Here is a 24,648-nt window from a genome sequence, read left to right on the forward strand (position 1 = left end):
ATGTACATATAAGGAACGGCTGGAGGAGGACCAATGTTTAGGAATAGGAATGTTGTCCTATTCTTGTCTAATACAGACTTCTAGTTGCTCAACTGTCTTAGGTCTTCTTTGTCGCATCTTCCTCTTTATGATGCACCAAATGTTTTCTGTGGGTGAAAGATCTGGACTGCAGGCTGGCCATTTCAGTACACAGATCCTTCTTCTATGCAGCCATGATGTTGTAATTGATGCAGTATGTGGTCTGGCATTGTCATGTTGGAAAATGCAAGGTCTTCCCTGAAAGAGACAATGTCTGAATGGGAGCATATGTTGTTCTAGAACTTGGATAAACCTTTCAGCATTGATGGTGCCTTTCCAGATGTGTAAGCTGCACATGCCACACGCACTCATGCAACCTCATACCATCAGAGATGCAGGCTTCTGAACTGAGCGCTAATAACAACTTGGGTTGTCATTGTCCTCTTTAGTCCAGATTAAATGGCATCCCAGTTTTCCAAAAAGAATTTAAAACTTTGATTCGTTGGACCACAGAACAGTTTTCCACTTTGCCAAAGTCCATTTTAAATGAGCCTTGCCCAGGGAAACGCTTGTGCTTTTGGATCATGTTTAGATATGGCTTCTTTTTTGACCTATAGAGTTTTAGCTGGCAACAGCGAATGACACGGTGGATTGTGTTCACCGACAATGTTTTTTGGAAGTATTCCTGAGCCCATGTTGTGATTTCCATTACAGTAGCATTCCTGTATGTGATGCAGTGCCGTCTAAGAGCCCGAAGATCACGGGCATCCAGTATGGTTTTCCGGCCTTGACCCTTACGCACAGAGATTGTTCCAGATTCTCTAAACCTTTGAATGATATTATGCACTGTAGATGATGATAACTTCAATCTCTTTGCAATTTTTCTCTGAGAAACTCAGAAAACTATTTTTCGCTGCAGCATTGGGGGAAGTGGTGATTCTCTGCCCATCTTGACCTCTGAGAGACACTGCCACTCTTAGAGGCTCTTTTTATACCCAATCATGTTGACAATTGACCTAATAAATTGCAAATTGGTCCTTCAACTGTTCCTTATATGTACATTTACATTTTCTGGCCTCTTATTGCTACTTGTCCCAACTTTTTTTGGAATGTGTAGCTCTCATGAAATCCAAAATGAGCCAATATTTGGCATGACATTTCAAAATATCTTACTTTCAACATTTGATATGTTATCTATATTCTACTGTGAATAAAATATAAGTTTATGAGATTTGTTAATTATTCCATTACTTTTTACCAACAATTTCTACAGTGTCCCAACTTTTTCTGATTTGGGGTTGTATAATTAATATAATTAATATAATATTTTATAACTTGAATTGAACAAAAACCTTTGAAGAATTATGAATAGCACCATTAATGTCAAGAATCAAACGCAATTTAACATGGACTGTGTCCAGAATGCCTGCAACAGAAACTGGGCAATTAGCTAACAGCAGAAGATCAAAAGCTTTGAAGGGCTTCCAGCTTTTACTAAATCTTAAGTTATTAAGATAAGTGTTGTTCACTGTCCCAGTGTACAAGTGGCTCTAAACATGGCCTAATTCCCTGTCTCCAAATTTAGAGTAAAGCTAATGAAAAGTGGGCCATGTTCTTGACCTTAAGAGTGCCCTTGGCCCTCCCAGGGTGACACAGAGAGATGCTCAGGATCCATACAGTACCTCTGTGGAGGCAATTGTTTGTTTCTTCCCACGGGGTGCCTCGAAAAAGAACTGCTCCTTTGCTGATGTGTTCACCTGCAAAAGCTTCCCTAAATACAGAAAACAGAGACACTGAACAAATGTTTACGATGTAAGAAGTTAGTCACTGACAGGCAGTAAACGAACTGATTGTTGTTAATACAATGATCATTTTTAATGAAAAACGAATCACTAAAGTTTTCCAAGTTTTTCTTACTCGTGTAACTAACTACTCATCTAACAGTCTTTAAATAGGGAAAACATGGAAGTGTTTGGTGGCTTCTAAATTCATCCGTTTGGATCCTAAGGAATGAATGGGGCTAGGCTAAATGCTAACACATTCACGACGCGCTGTACAACGATTAAGTGCACGCATTGAAAAAATATAGGTATGTATTAATGTAAAGTAAAGTTGAGGTAAGAACATAGTAAAAAATTGAAAAACTGTGGTGTTTTTCTTTAAATGGCATGATTCACTGAAAATTGATGACATCATTCTGCACTTTGATATTCTCACCTCTCTTGTCCCAGTCCAGATGGGTGATGTAGTTCATGGATCCTTTACACACACCAACCCTCTTGCTGCTCATCACGTTGTATATGTCCACAAAGCTGTCGGCTGATGCCACGGCCAAATACTTCCCTGTTACTGTTACAAAAAAGCTTAATCTTTACCTCTGCCCATTGACCAAATACGTATTAATATGCAAATACGTTTGCAAAATGTTCTTGCATTAGCATATGCCAAAGTACAGTACAAAAATATTTCATACTTTCCTGCTGAACAGAGTAGATACATTTAAGTATGCTCCTGTTGTCAGTGCTATAGTCACATATAGGCATGGGCCGGTTACTGGTTTTAAGGTATACAGAGGTTTTAAACAGTCAAGGTTTCAAAACCACTAAAATGTTCTGTGATACCGTCTCCAAGGTATGAGCTGTGTTTATACAAAATTCATTAAATCATTGTCATGTGATTGATTTGATGTTTACATCTATTACATTACGAAAATATTATATATATTTTTGTAAGCATATTATAATGTAAAGGCTTTATTTTTACCTGGCATTTGAAAATAACACATTTTAGTGTTGCAATGGCAATACCGCAACACCATGAAACCATGGTATTTTTGGTAAAGGTTATCATACCGCCAGAAACGTATACCGGCCCATGCCTAGTCAAGCTTGTGTAGCAATATAAGCATGTTAACTTACCAGGAGAGAAGCGGATTTCGGATATGAGATCTTTACGATGATGAAATGACACCAGGTCTTCCAGAGTGTCGGCGTTAACAATGAGGAAGCTGCCATCACTCAGGCCCACTGCCAGCGCTTTGCCATCCGGTGAGAAGCAGCAACATCGACCTCCTAACAGATGAAAAGTTTTTTATAGCATGTAGCATGGAAAGATTGTTTAACAACTTTTTATTGATTTTGTCAAGTCTTATAGTTGCACCACTTCTGGTGTGGACAGACAACTTGCTTGTTTCTGGAATCTTATTGTGGTACATATGGTGAGGACAAGGTGTCACATCAATGATTCAGCTAAATGTCACCATTTGACAAGAGTCACACAGCTTTAAAACAACATGAGGGTGAGAAAATGATGATCGAAATGTCAAATTTGGGTGAACGCTCTGTTAAGGTATCTTTTGTATAAACGCCAGTAGTTCCTCTACAACACTATTTCAGCCATCCTTATGACTTCAGACAATCAATATGCTCTTGGGGCTAATTTACATGTTGAATGTTCTTCACTTAAGTTATATTTTTCTGTGCAGATTAAGTTTCTGAAGAATAAAGAGGTCAATCATTGTGTAGTAGGCCATGCTTGGCATACAGATTCTAATAAGAACTGTGTATTCAGCAAGAAGAGTACAGATAGAGTAAAAGCTTTTACACACTGCCAGGGATGTGATAAAACGAGCGAATTGCCAACAAACCGTGCATTCACATCAAGGACGAAACAATTTTTGTCCTTCAGCTATTGCACACCTGTAAGATAGGTGGCGATGATGGACAATGAGCTTCAGGACACACAGAAATGAGCAACTAAACAAATCTCCAACTTTTAGACTGCATTTACACTTCAAATTTTAATACACAGATCTTTTGACCATATCCGATTTTTTGTCCTGCCTGTTTACACATACTTTAGACACGTCTTATATCCGATGACAGACAGAATGCTAGTTTAACTGTTAGCTATCTAACGTAATATCATCATCCCTTATTAAAGTAAAGGCCATTGTTAAAGGATAATTCCGGTATTTAACACTTTGAGTCTCATTTCTGGTTTGTTTTGGATGAACTACAGTGATGGACATTGAAATTTTGACAATGGGTCGTGTCTTGACTTTTTGACTCATTTAGAAGCGTCTCTTGACTGCTTCAGAATGGAAGTCAATGGCCATGCAAAAACATGTAATTAAAACAACACTTAACGTTCATTTTCAAAACTGTGCTACTCACCGAGTGGTTCGTTGTGTTAGTGATGAGTAAAAACAAATATATCGGCGCAATGTATGATTTCAATCCGTGTTATTTGCTATAGTGGAACTATTTTTTCAGATACCTTACAACCGCGTATATACTTCCGCTCTATATTTGAGTCTGAAGCGTTAGCACACTCCCGACCACTTGATGGTAGAAAATTGATTTTTGACATTTGTTAATCGATTCAGAATCGTCCACGTCTCGCATCGCGATGCATCTAAGAATAGATTTTTTTCCCCCACCTCTAATTATGTCCATCATCTTTCAGACAAACACATTTGGAGTTACTAAAATAAATGTCCTTGCTTTTTCAAGCTTATAACGGGAGTAAACAGGGATCAGGGAACAACTTCTGACTTTGAAGCCCAAAAAGTGCATCCATCCTACACATAAGTAATCCACTGAGCTCTAAGGGGTTAATAAAGGTCTTTTGTGGATAACTGATGTAATATTGTAAGAAAATATCCATATTTTAAACTTTATAAACAATAATAACTAGCTTCTGGTTACGACACCATCTTGACCCCAACGTACACATGGCAACTAGCAATCACTACACTAAAACTTTTGCATGAGTCTAAGATGGCGCCATTACCGGAAGATAGTTTTTACAGTTAATAAAGTTTGAAATATGGATATTTTTCTCATACAATCTCATTGATTACCCACAGAAGATCTTTATTAACCCATTGGATTACCACTTTTTCGGGGTTTAAATAAGAAATTGTTCCCTGATCCCTGTTTTCTACCATTATGAAGCTTGGAAGAGCAAGGATATTTACTAAAATAACCCTAAATGTGTATCTCGGATTGCTTGAGGGCGAATAAATCATGGGGTCATTTTGATATTTGGCTGGAGTATCCCTTTAAAAAGATAGTTCACCCCAAAAGTTTGAAGAATGTTTGTAATCAAACCGATCAAAAGCCCCATTGACTTCCATAGTAGGAAAAAAGAATACTATATAGTTCAGAAAAAAAATCTATTGACATCTATTAGATTGACTTTCTTATGTTTTTAAGTGACAAAATAGTTTTTAAATTTGGGCCCTCTGTACACTGTTAAAAATATGAACAAACACTATGCTATATTGTTTTAACCCATGGCTGGGTTAAATACGAACTTTTACCTAGGTAAATGTAAATCAGTGGTTGGGTTTGTCCATATTTTACCCAACGAGGGGTTTAAAGAACCCAGCTTTTTATGTTGTTAATGTTTTGCTATAACCTCAGCGACCTAAAAGCAGTGGTGTATATATATTCTGGTTCAGAGGTCTCCAACCTTTTGTGAGCAAGGTTGGATATGGATAAAACAATCTGGAGGGCTACTTTTTTAATATAGTCTACTCAAAACTTTTCTCATTGTTTAAAATGTTAACATGCATAAAAGAAGCCAAGCTAATATCAAAAAATATTTAATAAATACATGTTTAAAATTGAGGCTATTAATAGAATGTGCTTTGGCAGGCAACTCACAGACACCATGTTGGAGACCACTGACCACTTTTCTAGTGCAATCCCAGAATGACCTGCTTACCTTTCTTGAGTTTGCGAACAGCAAGCATGCAGTGGCTGGGCGAAAGGTCCCATATGCGCAGAGTCTTATCGTCGCTCACAGTGGCACACAGCGGCAGATGAGGGTGAGTGGCAAGACCACATACTTCTCCTTCCATGTGACCCTAAAAACACCCAGTCACGTAAAAAACATACAGTAACTGCTAACTAATAAACAATATTCCTTTATCATCAACCAAAAACAACCACCACATAAAAAACTTTCAGTTTTTAGTTGAACACTGTGTCATGTAAATGGCCCCTAAGGCACAATTACTTCCCTTATGCAACAAAAATATATTTCTCAATATATTACATGACAATATATTTAATGTGTCTCCATATATTGTAAAATTTACATAGTAATATATATCATGATATATTATATAAGAATATATTATATATATGTAAGTGATATATTGCAATATATTATACAATACTGCAATTATTGCCGTTTTCATATACTGAGTAAATACATCTCATTATACTATTTAATATATCCCATAATATATTTGAAATATATGAAGTAATATATTGATACATACATTCTAAATGTATGTAATATATTGAAGTAAATATTGGCAATATAGTAATATGTTGATACATATATTTTAAATGTATGTAATATATTGATACATATATTCTAAATGTATGTAATAGATTGCAGTATATATTGGCAATATATGGAGTAATATGTTGATACATATATTCTAAATTTATGTAATATATTGATACATATATTCTATATGCATGTAATATATTGCTGTATATATTGGCAATATATAGAGTGATATGTTGATAAATATATTCTAAATGTATGTAATATATTGCAGTATATATTGGCAATATATGGAGTAATATGTTGATAAATATATTCTAAATGTATGTAATATATTGCAGTATATATTGGCAATATATGGAGTAATATGTTGATACATATATTTTAAATGTATGCAATATATTGCAGTATATTGTAAAATACATGAGTAATATGTTGATATATATATTCTATATATATGTAATTTATTGGAGTATATTGATAAATATAAATAATTGTCGCTTTTAATATATTGCACGTGAATATATAATATATGTGTTTATATATATCTAAAAAATATGTAAATATTATATTTATAAATATCCGCCATATTGTATTCCGATTGATACGCAAAAATGTATTAACAATATATGTACAGATATAGTGGCACATGTATGTTTACTATATGGTTGAATATATTTTAAATAACATGTAAAATTATATAGAAATATATACATAAAAATATTTACACACATTTATACCACATATTAACACAGACTAATGGATAATCTATCAAAAGCCACCTTTATTTTCTTTTAATCAGGCACACATCCTAAAACCAATTTGAGGTAGAGAGCTAAACAGACCTATTACAACCACAAGAGGTTTTGCACATGGCCAGACAATGTGATTTGCTTTACATTACATAAATGTCTTGCATTACATTTACATAAATTACATGTTACAAGAGTGACATTAAACAGAAAATATACAAAATACAAATTAAAGCAATTTAAATTACCAATGTCTATTTATTTAAAACTTTCAGCAGTGCCGTTATACAGTTAAAAATACAATATAAACAAAATGCACAGACAAAAATAGATAAATAAATAATAAACAAACTTTCAAGGAGCTTTGGCAACGTGGAAAAGCAAAGAAATAAATTGCCAAAATAACAGGCCTTTATCCTGTCTAGGAGTCCATCTTGGCTCTTCACTGATTTAAATGACTTATACCCATGCTTTTGCACTTCACCTGGTGTCTTAGCTCGCATATTCTACTGTTGATGGATTTTCTAACATCAGCTTTGGCCGTTTTAAACAGCATCTGTGGAACAAAACAACAATGATTACTCTCTCCCTTCTCATTCCTTCCCCTCTGGTTTACAAAAAATCTCTCCTGGAAGAGATGCAATCAAAACTGGAAAGCAACACTTCTGAAAACTATTTACCTTGTAAAGCTTGAAGTTTCCCTGGGTTGAGAGCATGCCAACGATCAGTCTCCTTCTCGAGTTTTACTGGTGGTTAGCAAACAACTTTTAGGTGCAGTACCGCCACCTACTGATTAGGAGTATGAGTTAGGACTATAGGTCAGGACCTTTCAGCCTCCTTGTTGTTAGTGTCTCTTATGTGTCCTGCCCTCTCCTCACGCCTGAATCTCAGCTTCCTACTCAAGCATTATGCTCCATCGCCTTTGGCACGCATTCTGGTTGAAGCAGACGGTGCTGAGTAGAGTACTGACAAACGTAGAAAATGAAAGGAAGGTCTTTGCGGTTTCAATAAAACTGTTATTTGTGTAATGCAGATTTTTGTCTTCAATATTTTCTTTAGGCTACATCCCATGCACATGCATGCATATGGTGCAGTTGTTTATTTGGAAAGTATAAATTGTTAAATCATACATACATACATACATACATACAGTCTTGTTCAAAATAATAGCAGTACAATGTGACTAATCAGAATAATCAAGGTTTTTAGTATATTTTTTATTGCTACGTGGCAAACAAGTTACCAGTAGGTTCAGTAGATTCTCAGAAAACAAATGAGACCCAGCATTCATGATATGCACGCTCTTAAGGCTGTGCAATTGGGCAATTAGTTGAATTAGTTGAAAGGGGTGTGTTCAAAAAAATAGCAGTGTGGCATTCAATCACTGAGGTCATCAATTTTGTGAAGAAACAGGTGTGAATCAGGTGGCCCCTATTTAAGGATGAAGCCAACACTTGTTGAACATGCATTTGAAAGCTGAGGAAAATGGGTCTTTCAAGACATTGTTCAGAAGAACAGCGTACTTTGATTGGAGAGGGGAAAACCTATAAAGAGGTGCAAAAAATGATAGGCTGTTCAGCTAAAATGATCTCCAATGCCTTAAAATGGAGAGCAAAACCAGAGAGACGTGGAAGAAAACAGAAGACAACCATCAAAATGGATAGAAGAATAACCAGAATGGCAAAGGCTCAGCCAATGATCACCTCCAGGATGATCAAAGACAGTCTGGAGTTACCTGTAAGTACTGTGACAGTTAGAAGACGTCTGTGTGAAGCTAATCTATTTTCAAGAATCCCCCGCAAAGTCCCTCTGTTAAAAAAAAGGCATGTGCAGAAGAGGTTACAATTTGCCAAAGAACACATCAACTGGCCTAAAGAGAAATGGAGGAACATTTTGTGGACTGATGAGAGTAAAATTGTTCTTTTTGGGTCCAAGGGCCACAGGCAGTTTGTGAGACGACCCCCAAACTCTGAATTCAAGCCACAGTACACAGTGAAGACAGTGAAGCATGGAGGTGCAAGCATCATAATATGGGCATGTTTCTCCTACTATGGTGTTGGGCCTATTTATCGCATACCAGGGATCATGGATCAGTTTGCATATGTTAAAATACTTGAAGAGGTCATGTTGCCCTATGCTGAAGAGGACATGCCCTTGAAATGGTTGTTTCAACAAGACAATGAGCCAAAACACACTAGTAAACGGGCAAAGTCTTGGTTCCAAACCAACAAAATTAATGTTATGGAGTGGCCAGCCCAATCTCCAGACCTTAATCCAATTGAGAACTTGTGGGGTGATATCAAAAATGCTGTTTCTGAAGCAAAACCAAGAAATGTGAATGAATTGTGGAATGTTGTTAAAGAATCATGGAGTGGAATAACAGCTGAGAGGTGCCACAAGTTGGTTGACTCCATGCCACACAGATGTCAAGCAGTTTTAAAAAACTGTGGTCATACAACTAAATATTAGTTTAGTGATTCACAGGATTGCTAAATCCCAGAAAAAAAAGTGTTTGTACAAAATAGTTTTGAGTTTGTACAGTCAAAGGTAGAAACTGCTATTTTTTTGAACACACCCCTTTCAACTAATTGCCCAATTGCACAGCCTTAAGAGCGTGCATATCATGAATGCTGGGTCTTGTTTGTTTTCTGAGAATCTACTGAACCTACTGGTAACTTGTTTGCCACGTAGCAATAAAAAATATACTAAAAACCTTGATTATTCTGGTTAGTCACATTGTACTGCTATTATTTTGAACAAGACTGTACATACATACATACATACATACATACATACATAGCACATGCATATATTCATGGGCATTGCTAGATATAAAGATCTACTGGGGCACAGGCCCCCCATTTTTTGCTGACTTTTTTTGAAAGCCTGCTTTGTGCAAGAAGTGTGCAACACTTCTATACAATGTCCTTTGCTTAACCCACTATTCTACAGTTCAACAATTACTGCAAAATTTACATCTTCATTATACCTAACATTTTTACACAATTCTTGAAACTATGCCTCATATTCTCAAAACAGTAAAGACAATTCCATAAAGTCTCACACAATACTCCAAACATCATATTTTCAGGTCAAAATGAAGCTCTACACTCAAAACCATTCAGTCTTACTGAAATACCAAACTTTTCCCTCAGACAACACACACAAGCTTTATAAAACACACACCCTACAACATAGTATTACACACTAGTGCAATCAATTCAAAACAATATATCCAAAACTGGTAAGTTGCTTGTGGTTCTCTCCCCCAAAAACCTTTTCACATGACCAAAAAGACACAATCAATGTATGCATTTGCTAATAAAATGTTTTATTCATTCATGTGCTATACACAGCACAACTGTAATGTTTTTTATTATTTCGCCTCAACATCCAGTCTCAGTTCTGGGTCAGGCCAGAGAATCTCATCCACATCACAGACTATATTGGTCCTAGCCAAACATCAAGGGTAAAATCCTTTTCCCTGATCCACCCCTTGCATTCATCTACTGATATGTTGATCTGTATGGAATGCAATTTGATGCATTTCTTTATTCCAGTAGCATAGTCCAACAGTGTACGCACACTAAAGTTACTGTACAGAACAATCTTACTGTAAGTACATCTATCTGTTTTCTTCCCTGAAGGCTCTGAAGATGGAGGCAACAGTGTAGCGACTCAAATTAGGCTTTACTCGTTTCTCAGCCTCCCTCATAGTCATGGACCAGGACATGGTCAACTAAAGTGGCTTGAATTTCATCTGAGACTGCTTTTCACCTTGCCCTTCTTCTCCCTCCTCCTCTTTCACCACGTCCTCCTCCTCTTCCTCCTCCTACATATATTGCAGTATATTAAATCATATAAAGACAAACTATTACATGGAAAAACATAGTGCCTTTTTGGTCTTGGTTACAATATATTTTGTATCAATATATACATGTATGGTCTATTCATATACTGCAATATAATGGAAAATATACATATTAAATCCTATATATGGGAATATACTGCCTAATATATTACATGATATTTTCTATGCATATATTACAATATATTGGGAAATATAAATATTAAATCCCATATATGGGAATATATTGCCTAATATATTACATGATATTTTCCAATATACTGCAGTATATTTTTGTTGCATAAGGGTTGGTAAACAGATTTTACTATTTATCTACTCTAATAATTGCTTGACAAATTAACCAACTCAAATAAAACCCTTGGGTAATGTGTGACAAAGGAACGTTTGCTATGTTACATTTAGTAGGTAAACCATTATTTGAGTTCTACAATAACAAAAGCTGGTAATTAATCCTGATGCCAGACTCCACCAGAGCCAAAGCGACAAACATTTAATCATTGTCCCAAAACTGGGACCCATCAAGCTGAACAACAAAAACTCCAAATACATTTTCAACCATGTAGAGATAATGAAATTTTTGCTCAGTCTGCAGTTACTGACATTGTGTTACATAACCACACAGTAAGACCATTTACTTTCTCTTTGAAATACAAATGATACAGTTTACTTCCAGTGATGCTGTAAGAACTTGGTAGTGAAAACAACAAGAAAAGAGTAGTGTTGCAGTTTAAAATGAAGCAAGAAAACTAATCAAATTAGTTAAACCCATTTCCAGTGGTAGCTCGTGACTGCTCTTTCGAGGGGCGCAAATTCAAAATATGTGTTTGGAGTGTCATGTGTGTTGCTCGTGTTTTCAAAATATGTGTTTGTTGCTTCATGTGAACCATGTGCATCACATGTTTTGTCAAAATAAGTGCCTGCTGCACACGCATCAAAACCGTTTATGTTAAAAGAGACGATCGCGTTCACAAAATACACGGCCCCTTAACAGTAAACTCTGATTACGCATGAGATTATGCGAGTATCTGGAAAACGCAAGCGTTTCTTTTATCATAAACCCTTTAGACGCGTCCTCAGCAGGCACTTATTTTGACAAAACATGTGATGCACACAAGTTCACTCGACGCACCAAACACATATTTTGAAATTACGAACCACACACATGCCAGACTACATACATGTTGTGACGAACTTAGCATTGTGCGAAGAGGTCACCTGATCCCAGAAAATTCCCAGAAAACTGCCAGTGTGCCTTCTGTGTGAATACATTCACGTCCTGTAATTTATTCTGGCATTGCTTTCATAAAGCGGACCTAGTAACACTGACGTAACATTTCTGGAACCCGTCCTGTGTGAACAAAGGCAGGAACAATGCCATGAGGGGTGTGTTATAGTCAGGGGTGCCGCTAGCAATTTTGGGCCCTATGAAAGAATAGGAGGTCGGGCCACCACCTTACCCATTTCCGCCAAACATACAATCCAACCTACTGTAGCTATTCAAAATCTTTGTCTGCAGTTTAATAATACAGAACTATTTGAAGAGTTTGGTTCCAAAACGCAATAAATCCATTTTGACAAATTTTGGTAAAAACATGTTTTCTATACCAAGAAAGTGACAAGATGAAAACCACTATTTTCTGTTACAAACTTTCACATAGCATCTTTAGGTTATAAAAACATAAAAAATTCAAATCCATAACTTGATTTTCAAAGATTTATTATAAAAACAAATTATTTTTTCCACAAAATGCAATAAATCCATGACAGTTTTTGTTTCAAAATGCTCAAAATCTATTAATTCAATGTACAAATGTGCATTCATCTTTGCCATTTTATATTCATTTAGTTGAACAGTTGTACACACTGACTAAAAAATAAACATTATTGTCATTCATCAAAACACTTACTTTGTCATATTAAGATCACTGTCATATTGCTGCGGTTATACTTGACGTCGTCGCTTAGCATTTTTCACAGCGATCAGCTGTAAAATGTTTTGGTCCTGCTCGATTTTCGTTGACTGAGTAAAATAATGTACGTTTTTCATAAGATCCCCTGGGGTCAATGTGTTAGCATGAGAAACTTGATGCTGTCGGGAGATAAGCACCAGTCTCCCGAGTGCTTCGCGTAAATTATTAGATGTTGATAGCGTTTCTTTCCCATCACAGAAAACCATCACAGGTTTATCAATGCAATTAAAGTATTATTTTGTTTTGTTTGTTGATCACGAAGTACAAAGTAGATAAGGAAAACTAGGATTCCGTGTACTCAACGCGGCGCCATTGTTTGTTTACATTGCGTGGATGGTGGGCTGGAATTTCTGGAATGGATTTATTGCGTTCTGTAAAAAAGGAGGAGTGGTGTTTATCGCATTTTGGAAAAAAAGATGACAGAATAACACGGCGGATATTGGATTTTGCATAAAATTAAGAATTTACTTTTAACTACTGACCTGATATAATACTGATTTTGGCAGTAACTAATTTTTTTCAAAAATGGCGTTTATTGCGTTTTGGAACCAAATTCTTCATTTCTTTTGCTATTGTTTTGACCACAATTAACAGTATTTATAGAGACTTACAGTGTCTGCAGCTAAGATAATTTATCGCGCAATGTAAATTTAATTGAGAAATACAGTAATCAAATATTTAGAGAAAATGCAACATTCTTAAACAAAGATTAAAGATAATTGTGACCATGCCTGTGAAAACCCCGCTGAAGTATTTATTTGTGATTTACTGTTTCCACATAAAATCATCCTACATAATGTAAAGAACATTTTGTGAAAATATAAACTTGATCTCTTTAATATTGACTGAGTAATGTCATGTCAGCGATTGAAATCATAGTGAAATTAATGCTTAAAATCAAACTGTGATGCTTTTTATCTCACAATAAAATTTGAGACTTTAGTCTGATTTTCAGAGACAGTCTCAGTGACATACTGTATACTTGAGCTGTTACACACACCAATGACATTGTAACATTTAAAAATGGCGAACAACAACAATACATCTTTTCTATACAGTTACCTTATGCCTCAAATAAGACTGGGTCAAAAACGCTTGATCAAAGCGTGTATTATAATTATTAGTATTTTTTATAAGGTGAGTAACAGGTTTCACACACCAGCAGCTTCAGTAAAGCAAAAATAACAACAGATCATTGAAACCGTGAACTCGAGAGAACAGCTTAACCATTCTTTAGACTGTTTTTTAATCAACGGGACTCTAAAATGAAATGAGGCACAACTATAGCAGATTACGACATAGATTTCCATTGATTTCTTAAAGCCGTTGCAAGGTGAGAAGCTTTAATATACATAACTGGACTAGTTTAGCCTTCGTTGCATTTCTGTTTTATCACAATCAACTCTATTCTCGACTGCCTAAAAATCCTTCCTTGCCATATTGTGTTACAAAACATTGGAGTGTGTAACCGATTGCATTTCTAGTTTATTTTAATTAGCGTATACGGGCTACGTTAATTAAAACGGCTTATATGGGCTGACTTCGTGTTAAAATCATAAACACAAAACGGAGCGTAAATCGCCTTGAGTTTTTTAAACTGGGGTGAACAGAGCGAAGACTTTACAGTGGAAAGAAAACTGCATTGTATTGCTCCAGCGTCACATTATATAAACTGCATTTATAGTAAGGAAGTGCACATATGCAGATATCATAGCAAATACCAGTAAATAAACACACCTTGCTCTCTTGTGAAGTTCAGTTCCGCATTGTGAAACCGTGGATTAAAGAAGGTGCTAAAACGCAGAGTAAAGACGGGGCGGAGCTAAGAGGGCTCAGCTTAAGGGGGTTGCGTGTGCGGCACAGTCCTTGCCTGGGGCCCTAAAAAGTTCATGGGCCCTGAGAATCGTCCTAACTTTCCCCCCCCTTACGGCGCCCCTGGTTATAGTGTGTCATCGCAATAAGAACTTATCGTTCAGCTCTTTGACACAGGGGTTTTAAATGCAGATCAACATGACATGACAAGAAAAGTCTGCAAACTGGAATGAAGCAAAGATCAGGGAGCTCCTCACTTTCTGCGTTAAAGCTGAGATCATTTGCCAACATAATAGAACAGCATGTCATGCGCTAGTTTATGATTGACTCAGAAAATAAATGCACACTCATGGTTTCTCAAGCGAGTAACGCGGAAAATATACAAAATTTAGATGTTGCAGACAAAAGTGGACAATTGCAAATACAATACACGTCACTTGTCTTTACAGGATCTTTACGGGGTGTAAACGCACACACAGATTCCGGAAAATCACTGGCAGTGGGAATAAAACAAAATCAAACAATCCCCAGACAAATCCCGGACACATTCTTTGTGTATTTTTTGTACACATTTAATTAAAGCCGGTCTATGCATTTTCGGCATTTTTGTCAAACAGCGACCCCTAGAGTCGTTGGAGAATACTTGCAACTGTCGTAATTTCCCACTCTAGTACACCTCCGAAGATAATCAGGTAATGTTTCACAATTTCATACAAATATTAGGCAACTGCATAGTCTACTAAACTACAGATGATGATAATAGGATAATAAGAAGTTTATTCCAAGTGTAGAGTGCATATAATAATAAAGTACCGCGTTTGCTGGCTTATAACGTTGTCGTTTTTACATGATTGCAGCTAAATCACAAGTAAACAGTCTATAGTCTATGTCTACTGTATTATTTCATTTGTGTTCTTGTAAACATTACAAAATGCCATGACAAAATTAATTGTGTACGTTGCATTATTTCATAACATTGGTCGTTATAATGTCACTATACATGATTATTGCTATTTATCATAATAGTTTGCAAATTGTGCATGTTTACACTATTTACAACCTCTAGGCTTATTTATGTCCTGATAATTATGTGAGATATTGACAACTGTTGTTGATTTAGTCCATCAACAAGATCGCCAGATCAGCATCCCATCCAGTGCTGTCTTTTAGCTCACGCCAACGAGTAAAAACCTGACCGAGTGGGACTCCTGTCCAGTTCCTAACGCAGTCAGATACTCTTTTCCTTTTCCTACTCTCTTCCGAACGCGCTTTCTTAACTTTTAAATCGTTTAGCCTCACGTCTCAAATTCGCGCGTGCAATTGTTGTTATAGGCTTGATCGACTTCATGCAGCCATGGCAGCACAGCAAGAACCGACAGCCGGATGACATCAAAGTTCCGTCTCGGATCATTCTCACTGTACTTTGACGTCATCCGGCAGTCAGTTCTTGCAGCGCCACACGAAGTCGAACAAGCCTAACGTGTGTGACGTCGTTGCCGTAAAGCAAGTCGTGATTCTCGCGAGATTTGTCAGGGGCGGTTCTCTCAAGCTTGCATTGCTGGTTTTCCTAGCGGCGTCCTCCCCAAGCTTCAACAGAAGGATGATTCGGCCTACTATGACCTTGTTTACCACCGAAATAACTTTGAAGCTGTTATATTAAGGTAAAATAACTGCATAGTGTGTCTTTAAAAAGACCAGTCATAAAAGATATCTAAAACTTTATAGAAAAAAATACATAGAATGAAATTATAAAGCATAAAAAGAAGAATATCAGGATATCAAGCGCTATGTGTGAACGAAAAATATAGGATTACCGGCATTTAGAACCATTTAGCCAATCATAATACAGGTGACGCGTTTACCCCCGAACTGTTTACGAATGTTTCCACACACATGCTGCTTAAAAGTCGAGCACACCTGAAGTTAACATCCACATTTCTTCACCAAAGTTGTTTAGAACAGCTTACCGTCTATTTGCCATATTGCCGACCTCCTTAGCACACCATCTGTGAAGCCTAATGTGCAAACGCAGGTTGACGCCGCCTCACGCAATTTGTTTGGTCACCAGCAACTTTGCGACCGTTTGCCACAGATGTAAAAACAACAAAATACGGACCGTGGATATTAAGTCATAACCCGCCGTTGTTTAAAAATACGACACGGAGCTCGCCGGCCGCGCGCCACAGGTAACTTCCGCTTTCTCTCCGAGTTTACCGGTATTTTGATACTGATGTGTGAATGATGTCTTACTGGTAAAAAGACGGAACGTCACTGCATGTGTGAACAGCACATTTTTGTATTTACTGGTAAATTCATTCTGGTAAATTCATGGTAATTTAACAGAATTACTGTGTGAAAGAGGCTTATGTCAGAAAGTACATCCCATCTGTATATGAATTTCTTTCTTTCTTATTGTAGATCCATGTAAAGCAAGTTAACCAAAATGTTGCCAAAGAAGTCATATACAGCTGGAATGGCATGAAGGTCAGGGTAAGTCAGGAGAATGCCTCAAAAAAACAACAACAACAACAACACAGTAATCTAATTCATAAACGGCAAATGTTACATTAAGTTCATATCTAGGGCTAAGACGAAAGTGCAACATGACAGACATCTCAAGGGTAAAACTTGTAAAGGCCTGTTCAATTAATCAACAGAAAACAAGAGAAAATTAAACCCTTCATTCAGCATTGCCTTACCGCCCGTGTCTACCTGCATGGAAGAATGCTCAATAACACCCTTAATGCCAGAGGTCTGCCACTTCAGAAGTGTTTGTAAAATTTACAGTGAGTGTGGTTGTCTTTAGGCTTTTACGTCATTTACATAGCATTGCGTATTTCCAACACTGTCAATCCCACAATTCCCCACATGAGACTCAGATACTACTAAGAAAGAATTAATGAGTTTATCTGCCCATTCAGTCTTAATAATAATTCAAAATCTTTTAATTCAAAATAATTCAGTCTCTACTCTGGCATTTATGCAGAGGAACAAGTACATTCTGATATGCTCTGGAATGGCCATCCCAGTCCCCGGACGTGAATATCATTGAACATCTGTGGGGTAATTTGAAGCAGGCGGTCTATGCTTGGCAACCATCAAACCTAACTGAACTGGAGATGTTTTTTGAGGAGGAATGGTCCAAAATACATTCATCCAGAATCCAGACACTCATTCTAGGCTATAGGAAGCGTCTAGAGGCTGTTATTTCTGCTAAAGGAGGCTCTACTAAATATTGATTAGATTTTTCTGTTGGGGTGCCCAAATTTATGCACTTGTCTAATTTTGTTTTGATGCATATTGCACATTTTTTGTTAAACTAATAAACCTCATTTCACTGCTGAAATATTAGTGTGTTCTTTAGTTATTTGATAGATCCTAATGAAATTGCTGATCCAAACACCCAAATATTTATAAATGAAAATCATGGAAATTGTAAGGGGTGCCCAAGCTTTTGCATACGACTGTATCTCTCCTTCCCTTTATTGCCAAGACTCTTGAGAGTGTGGTTTTTGACCAGCTCTCCTCCTTCTTCACACAAAATAACCTCCTGGGTTTGGTTTCAAGAGTGGTCACTCTACCGAAACTGCACTGCTCTCCGTCATTAAAGCCCTAAGACAGGCAAGGGCAGTCTCCAAATCATCTGTGCTTATCCTGCTGGATCTATCTGCTCCTTTTGACACAGTCAATTACCACATCTTCCTGTCGATCCTCAAGGCTATGGGTGTCTCTGGAACTGCACTACTGTGGTTCAGGTCTTACCTCTCAGGTAGGTCATTAAGAGTATCCTGGAGAGGTGACGTCTCCTAATCCCAATGTCTCAGTAATGGGGTACCTCAAGGCCCAGTGCTTGGACCACTGCTCTTTTCGATATACATGACATCCCTGGGTTCTGTCATTTTAAAAACATGGGTTTTCTTACCATTGCTTAGCAGATGACACAACTCCACCTGCCGTTCCACCCTGACATCCCCACTGTTTCTGCCCGCATCTCAGTGACATCTCACTCTGGATGAAGGATCATCATCTCCAGCTGAACCTTGCTAAGACAGAACTGCTTGTCATACCGTCTGAACCTAAGATTCAACACACTCTTTCAGTTCAACTAGATTCTTCGACCATTACGCCTTCCAGAACAGCCAGAAACCTGGGAGTGGTCATTGATGATCAGCTTAGCTTCATGGAGCATGTTGCCAGCACCACCCGCTCTTGTAGATTTATCCTCTACAACATTAGGAAAATTAGATCTTTCCTATTTGAGCATGCTACACAAGTCCTAGGTCAGCCTCTTGTCCTGTCCAGACTGGACTATTGCAATGCGTTATTGTCCGGACTCCCAGCCTGCACAACCAAACCCCTACAGATGATCCAAAATTCTGCTGCAAGAGTGGTCTTCAATCAGCCAAAGAGGGCGCACGTCACTCCTCTCTTTGTCAGGTTACACTGGCTTCCTATAGCAGCCCACATCAAATTCAAAGCTCTGCTCCTGGCCTTCAAAACCACCACTGGGTCAGCACCCCCTTACCTTCAATTGCTTTTACAGACTTATAAACTTTCTAAATCCTTGCGCTCTGCCACAGAGTGACGGCTTGTGGTGCCGTCCCAAAAAGGGAAACAATCACTATCGCGCACCTTCTCTGATTCTGTTCATCATCTTTGGAATGAACTACCATCTGCGACAAGATCTGCTCACTCTGTAGGTGTCTTTAAGAATCAGCTAAAAACCCATCTCTTCCGCCAACACCTCACTTGCTAATATTTTCTCTTTTTTCTCTATCCTTACCTTTACACCCATGGCTATATATATTGTGTCAGACTTGATTAGACTAGTTCTAGTGCACTTATGTATTGTTGTTCTTGTGTTGCTCTAATTGCTTCTATTGTTACCTCATTTGTAAGTTGCTTTGGACAAAAGCGTCTGCTAAATGACTTAATGTCAATGTAAATTAGCATAAATCAGGAGCTGGGGTGGAGAAGGGATGCCAGAAGGATCAATATTGGTTGTAGGTAGATGGTTGCTTATATATGCTTACGAGATTAATGTAGTTTCAACTGGACAGGTACAGTTATATTTGATTTTTTTTATGTAAATATCCTTGTTCATACAAAAGCTCTGTTATGCTGCTATGAAGGATAATAAGCAGCTAAATTTATGTCTTACCTGAACCAGAAGAGTGATGGGTCCATTTTTATCCACCTCCAAAATCTCACCATTCTTTGTTCCTACAAGAATATACCCATGACCCAAGGATATGGCACGAATGGAGGGGTTGTCCTCCAAAAGCAAACCTGAAGGATGGGATGTGTTATAAATAAACACTCATCTATGACCTTGTCTTTCTTATATACTGTATTAAACACACTGAACATTATTGGATGAAAGGATGTGCTGTATTTGACCTTAAATGCATAAATTACTCAATGTCACGCCGCACTGCAATAAAACAGTATATCTTTCAGGGTTTTCAGTAAAAATAGCCAGAGACCTATAAAAAATACCTTTACATTTGTGAAATACTTTTTCCAATACCAATATACTTAAGATGCAGAGACAACTATAACTGTACTCCCTATAGTACTGTATGCATTCTGTGAAAATTGTAAACTTTGTGGCTCTGCTCTGACACAGCAACACTGGGTCAACCCAGTAGATGCAAAAGTTTTTCAATTTTTAATAGGTGCATCATCAAACAAAATAGAGAATGGCTGGTTAAACCAATGGTGTAAGTTTGGGGTGGAACGATGTTTGGCTAACCACTGGCAGATGGAGTGTTTTGAGAAATTTCTTTAAAAATTATTAATTATTGATATTTTTGATAGTAGAATTAAGTGACACAGTTTAACTCTAAGTGTATTTTACTTTTGTATTTTCAAGCAGCTTTAAATTTTCACTAGTTTATGCTTAAAATAAGAAAAACAATTTTCTTACGTAAGTTAAAAAAATAATTCTGTATTACACAAGGGGAAAAGGGAAAGTTTACCTTTGGAGCCTGGGGCCAGCACCGATCGTTTGATGGCATATGTCTTGAGGCATCTCTCAAATGTGTCGTCCCACAGAGCCACTATTCCATCTTTCCCACCAGTCACAAAGCCCTGTTGAAAACAGTAAAGTCGTGTTTACTAAAATTTTTTAACATGCCCTGTTTCACATTTTAGGTTGAATCTGATACCTTTTCCAGAGCGTGCATGCTAAAAACAGGCCCATCGTGAGCTTTGAGAGTTTTCACCAAGAACATGTCTCTCCATATGCAGATGTCTCCTGTGCAAGTTCCTGAGAAGACCATTTCTTCAGTCCAGCCATATACGGCGCACATCATGGTCTCTGTTTTTCCCATACTGCCCTTCTTCCCAATCATTCCACCTCCTGAGGAGATTGCAGGCACTTTATCAGATTAACACTGATCAATTGTTTCAATTACTTTACATTGGCTATATAGTCCTACCTGCTCTATGCCAAAACTTCATGTGTTTTACTCCAGCTGTGATCAGTTTGTCTGGCACGTGTGGGTTGATTTTAATGACAAAGATCTTGTCTTTACTTCCCCTTTAAATGAAAAAGAGAATTATTTAAGGCTCTGTTCATTTAGTCAGTATTGGGAAATCTTAAAATGATAGTTCGGCCAAAAATGAAAATTATCATGATTTACTGACTCTGAAGCCATCCGAGATACATACAGTTGTGTTCAAAATTATTCAACCCCCAATGCTGTTAAGGGTTTTAGGGAATTTAGTGTACATTTGTAATTGTATTCAGAATGAAATCCTACAATGACTTCTTAAAGAACCATATGCAACTAAAATGACATCAATTGGTTTTGTAATATAGTAGTAAATGTATCTTTTGTGAATTCTTCATTGACACAATTATTCAACCCCTTAAAGAACTACCACTCTGAAGAACAGAGGTTCATTGAAGTGTTTTCAATCAGGTATTGAAAACACCTATGGATGTCAGGGAACAGCAATAAAGCCTAATAAGCACCAATTAGGCAGCTTTAAAATGACTGTGATACTCAACTCCTTCTAAACATTTACTGGTGTGGTTACAAACATGGTGAAGTCAAAAGAATGGTCCAGGAAGACAAGAGAAGAGGTGATTAATCTTCACAGGAAGGGCAATGGCTATAAGAAGATTGCAAAGATGTTAAACATACCAAGAGACACCATAGGAAGCATCATTCGCAAATTCAAGGCAAAGGGCACTGTTGAAACGCTTCCTGGTCGTGGCAGAAAAAAGATGCTAACTGCGATTGCTGTGCGCTATCTGAAGCGTAGAGTGTAAAAAAGTCCCCGTGTGACTGCTGAGGAACTGAGAAAAGATTTGTCAGATGTGGGTACTGAAGTTTCTGCTCAGACAATACGGCGCACCCTGCGTACTGAAGGCCTCCATGCCAGAACTCCCAGGCGCACCCCCTTGCTGTCTCCAAAGAATAAGAAGAGTCGACTGCAGTATGCCAAAAGTCATGTGGACAAACCACAGAAGTTTTGGGATAGTGTTCTGTGGAAAATTAGAACTGTTTGGGCCCATGGATCAACGCTATGTTTGGAGGAGGAAAAACAAGGCCTATGAAGAAAAGAACACCTTGCCTACTGTGAAGCATGGTGGGGGGTCAATCATGCTTTGGGGCTGTTTTGCTTCTGCAGGTACAGGGAAACTTCAGCATGTGCAAGGTACCATGAATTCTCTTCAGTACCAGGAGATATTGGATGACAATGTGTTGCAGTCCGTCACAAACCTGAGGCTTGGGAGACGTTGGACCTTTCAACAGGACAATGATCCCAAGCATACCTCCAAATCCACTAGAGCATGGTTGCAGAAAAAAGGCTGGAACATTTTGAAGTGGCCATCGCAGTCACCAGACTTAAATCCGATTGAGAACCTCTGGTGGGACTTAAAGAAAGCAGTTGCAGTGCGCAAGCCTAAGAATGTGACTGAACTGGAGGCTTTTGCCCATGATGAATGGGCGAAGATACCCGTAGATCGCTGCAAGACACTTGTGACAAGCTATGCTTCACGTTTAAAAGCTGTTTTAACTGTAAAAGGATGTTGTACTAAGTACTAAGATTGAATGTCACTTGGGGGTTGAATAAAACTGAAAATGATGTGAGCACAGAAAAGACATTTGTGGTTATTTCATTATAAATGTTATGTTATATTTGTCTGACCTACACATGCCTCTTTGATGTAATTGTAAGCAGGATGACTGAATGATCAAAATCAATGTCAAACCGGCCAAAACAATCAATTTCAGTTGGGGTTGAATAATTTTGAACACAACTGTATGTCGATCATTTTAAACTTTATAACAGTTAGAATAGGGTCATCTTTTTTTAAGTCTAAAGAATGTGCATCCATCCTTCACAAATGTAATCCAAACGGCTCCAGGGGATAAACAAAGGCCTTCAGAGGGTAATCCATTTTTAAGAGAAATATCCATATTTAAAACTTTACAAGGGTCAATGATGTGAAAAGTTAATTTTTTGAGTCCGTATGTTTCAATTAAATGTAAAAGGGTTAAAATTTCAAAATAAATTTGCAGATTACTTGCATACATTCTCTTTTTTGAGGACCAAATCTAAAATTTCTGGTTTTATTTCATTTTGAAAGAATATTTGCGGGATAATTGCAAAAATGTCAATGTGGTGTAACCGGTCTGTGTCAATTGGTGTAACTAGTATTTTTTAAATGAAAATACAAAAAATGTGGAATAAAATATAATCATCTAGTTTAGTGTAATATGATTTTTACATGCATTTTTACATCATTTGTCAAAGATGATATGACAAATATTACAAAAACGCATTCAAATTTACATTTAAAAATAACTAATGAAATAATATTTTTATGATTATGCTTATGTGCCATAATAATTCTCATTCTTTGGTGCAATTGGCGGTTACACCATTTGACATTTTTAGGTCCATTCAGTCTTACTTTCATAAAAATGATTCAAATGTAATTTTTTATTGCATAAAATTAACATTAATACACTATGTGCATTGAAATGAACCTGATGCGTGCTCCTCTATATTCCCTAGAGTGTTTTAACGCAGTGAGCGTTGCCATACTGGGGTGGAGTCACAGAGCAGAGTGCAAAGCAACAATGTCAGTAAAAAGTTAAAACAAGGATTTTAAAGAAAATGGCAGAGGATTTTGATATATGAGGATATTGATTTATCCCTATTTGTAACTAAAACAACTCCCAACGCATGGTTCTCACGAGACTTTTTCTCACCAGATCCTGCGCATCATTTGCTACGCTACTATCTTGTGAATCCATATTTTAAATATGAAAATGTATCTTACAAAATCGCATTGATTTCCCTCAGAAGACCTGTATTTATCCCCCTGGAGCCATTTGGATTACATTTGTGAAGGATGGATGCACATTCTTTAGACTTGAGGGACGTTGCGCTAATTTTCGTTTTTGTCCGTACTATGGCTTTAAAGTAAGGTGACCAGACGTCCCCGTTTTCCGGGGACAGTCCCGTTTTTTGGTGTTCTGTCCCCAACTGTAGCTGTCCCCGGAAATGTCTCCGTTTTACAGCATGTCCAAAACAACCAGCAAATACACTGAAAAACCCGATCAACATAGCGTTTGTAGTACCAGACCGTAGCAATCATGTAATGATTATTTTCACCAGCAGAGGGGGCCGTGAGCTATTTATTACTTGCGCACTGATTTAACGATGAAGAAGAATTTACTACGAGACACATGAGAAAGCGTCATTATCATCAATCAAGTTATCATAAGATATGAAAACAGTTAAAGTTATGGGGCTTAAGGTACTAACTACCAATGAAGTGAACTGATCACAGTATGTTACGGAGCATATTTATGCTAAATATGCTATCTATGCTAAATATTTATGCTAAATATGTTTACATTTTGCATTATTACTTTCATTCTTCACGTTT

At 37.3% G+C, this 24,648-nt stretch overlaps 1 protein-coding gene across 2 annotated transcripts in view; it reads right to left on the reverse strand.

Annotated features, from left to right (window-relative positions):
• LOC129417192 (echinoderm microtubule-associated protein-like 5) overlaps positions 1-24,648 on the reverse strand; it is a 157,013-nt gene that overhangs the window by 38,361 nt on the left and 94,004 nt on the right. For both annotated transcript variants that reach the window (XM_073864905.1, XM_073864904.1), the window contains 8 exons: positions 21,173-21,273; positions 20,900-21,093; positions 20,711-20,822; positions 19,891-20,018; positions 5,752-5,893; positions 2,937-3,089; positions 2,236-2,367; positions 1,701-1,789 (listed from right to left, as the gene is read on the reverse strand). In XM_073864905.1, the coding sequence (XP_073721006.1) occupies positions 1,701-1,789; positions 2,236-2,367; positions 2,937-3,089; positions 5,752-5,893; positions 19,891-20,018; positions 20,711-20,822; positions 20,900-21,093; positions 21,173-21,273 (1,051 nt within the window). The remainder of the gene's footprint in view (positions 1-1,700; positions 1,790-2,235; positions 2,368-2,936; positions 3,090-5,751; positions 5,894-19,890; positions 20,019-20,710; positions 20,823-20,899; positions 21,094-21,172; positions 21,274-24,648) is intronic.

The sequence above is a fragment of the Misgurnus anguillicaudatus genome, unplaced genomic scaffold (genome assembly GCF_027580225.2).
Source record: "Misgurnus anguillicaudatus unplaced genomic scaffold, ASM2758022v2 HiC_scaffold_28, whole genome shotgun sequence".
NCBI classification, from domain to species: domain Eukaryota; kingdom Metazoa; phylum Chordata; class Actinopteri; order Cypriniformes; family Cobitidae; genus Misgurnus; species Misgurnus anguillicaudatus.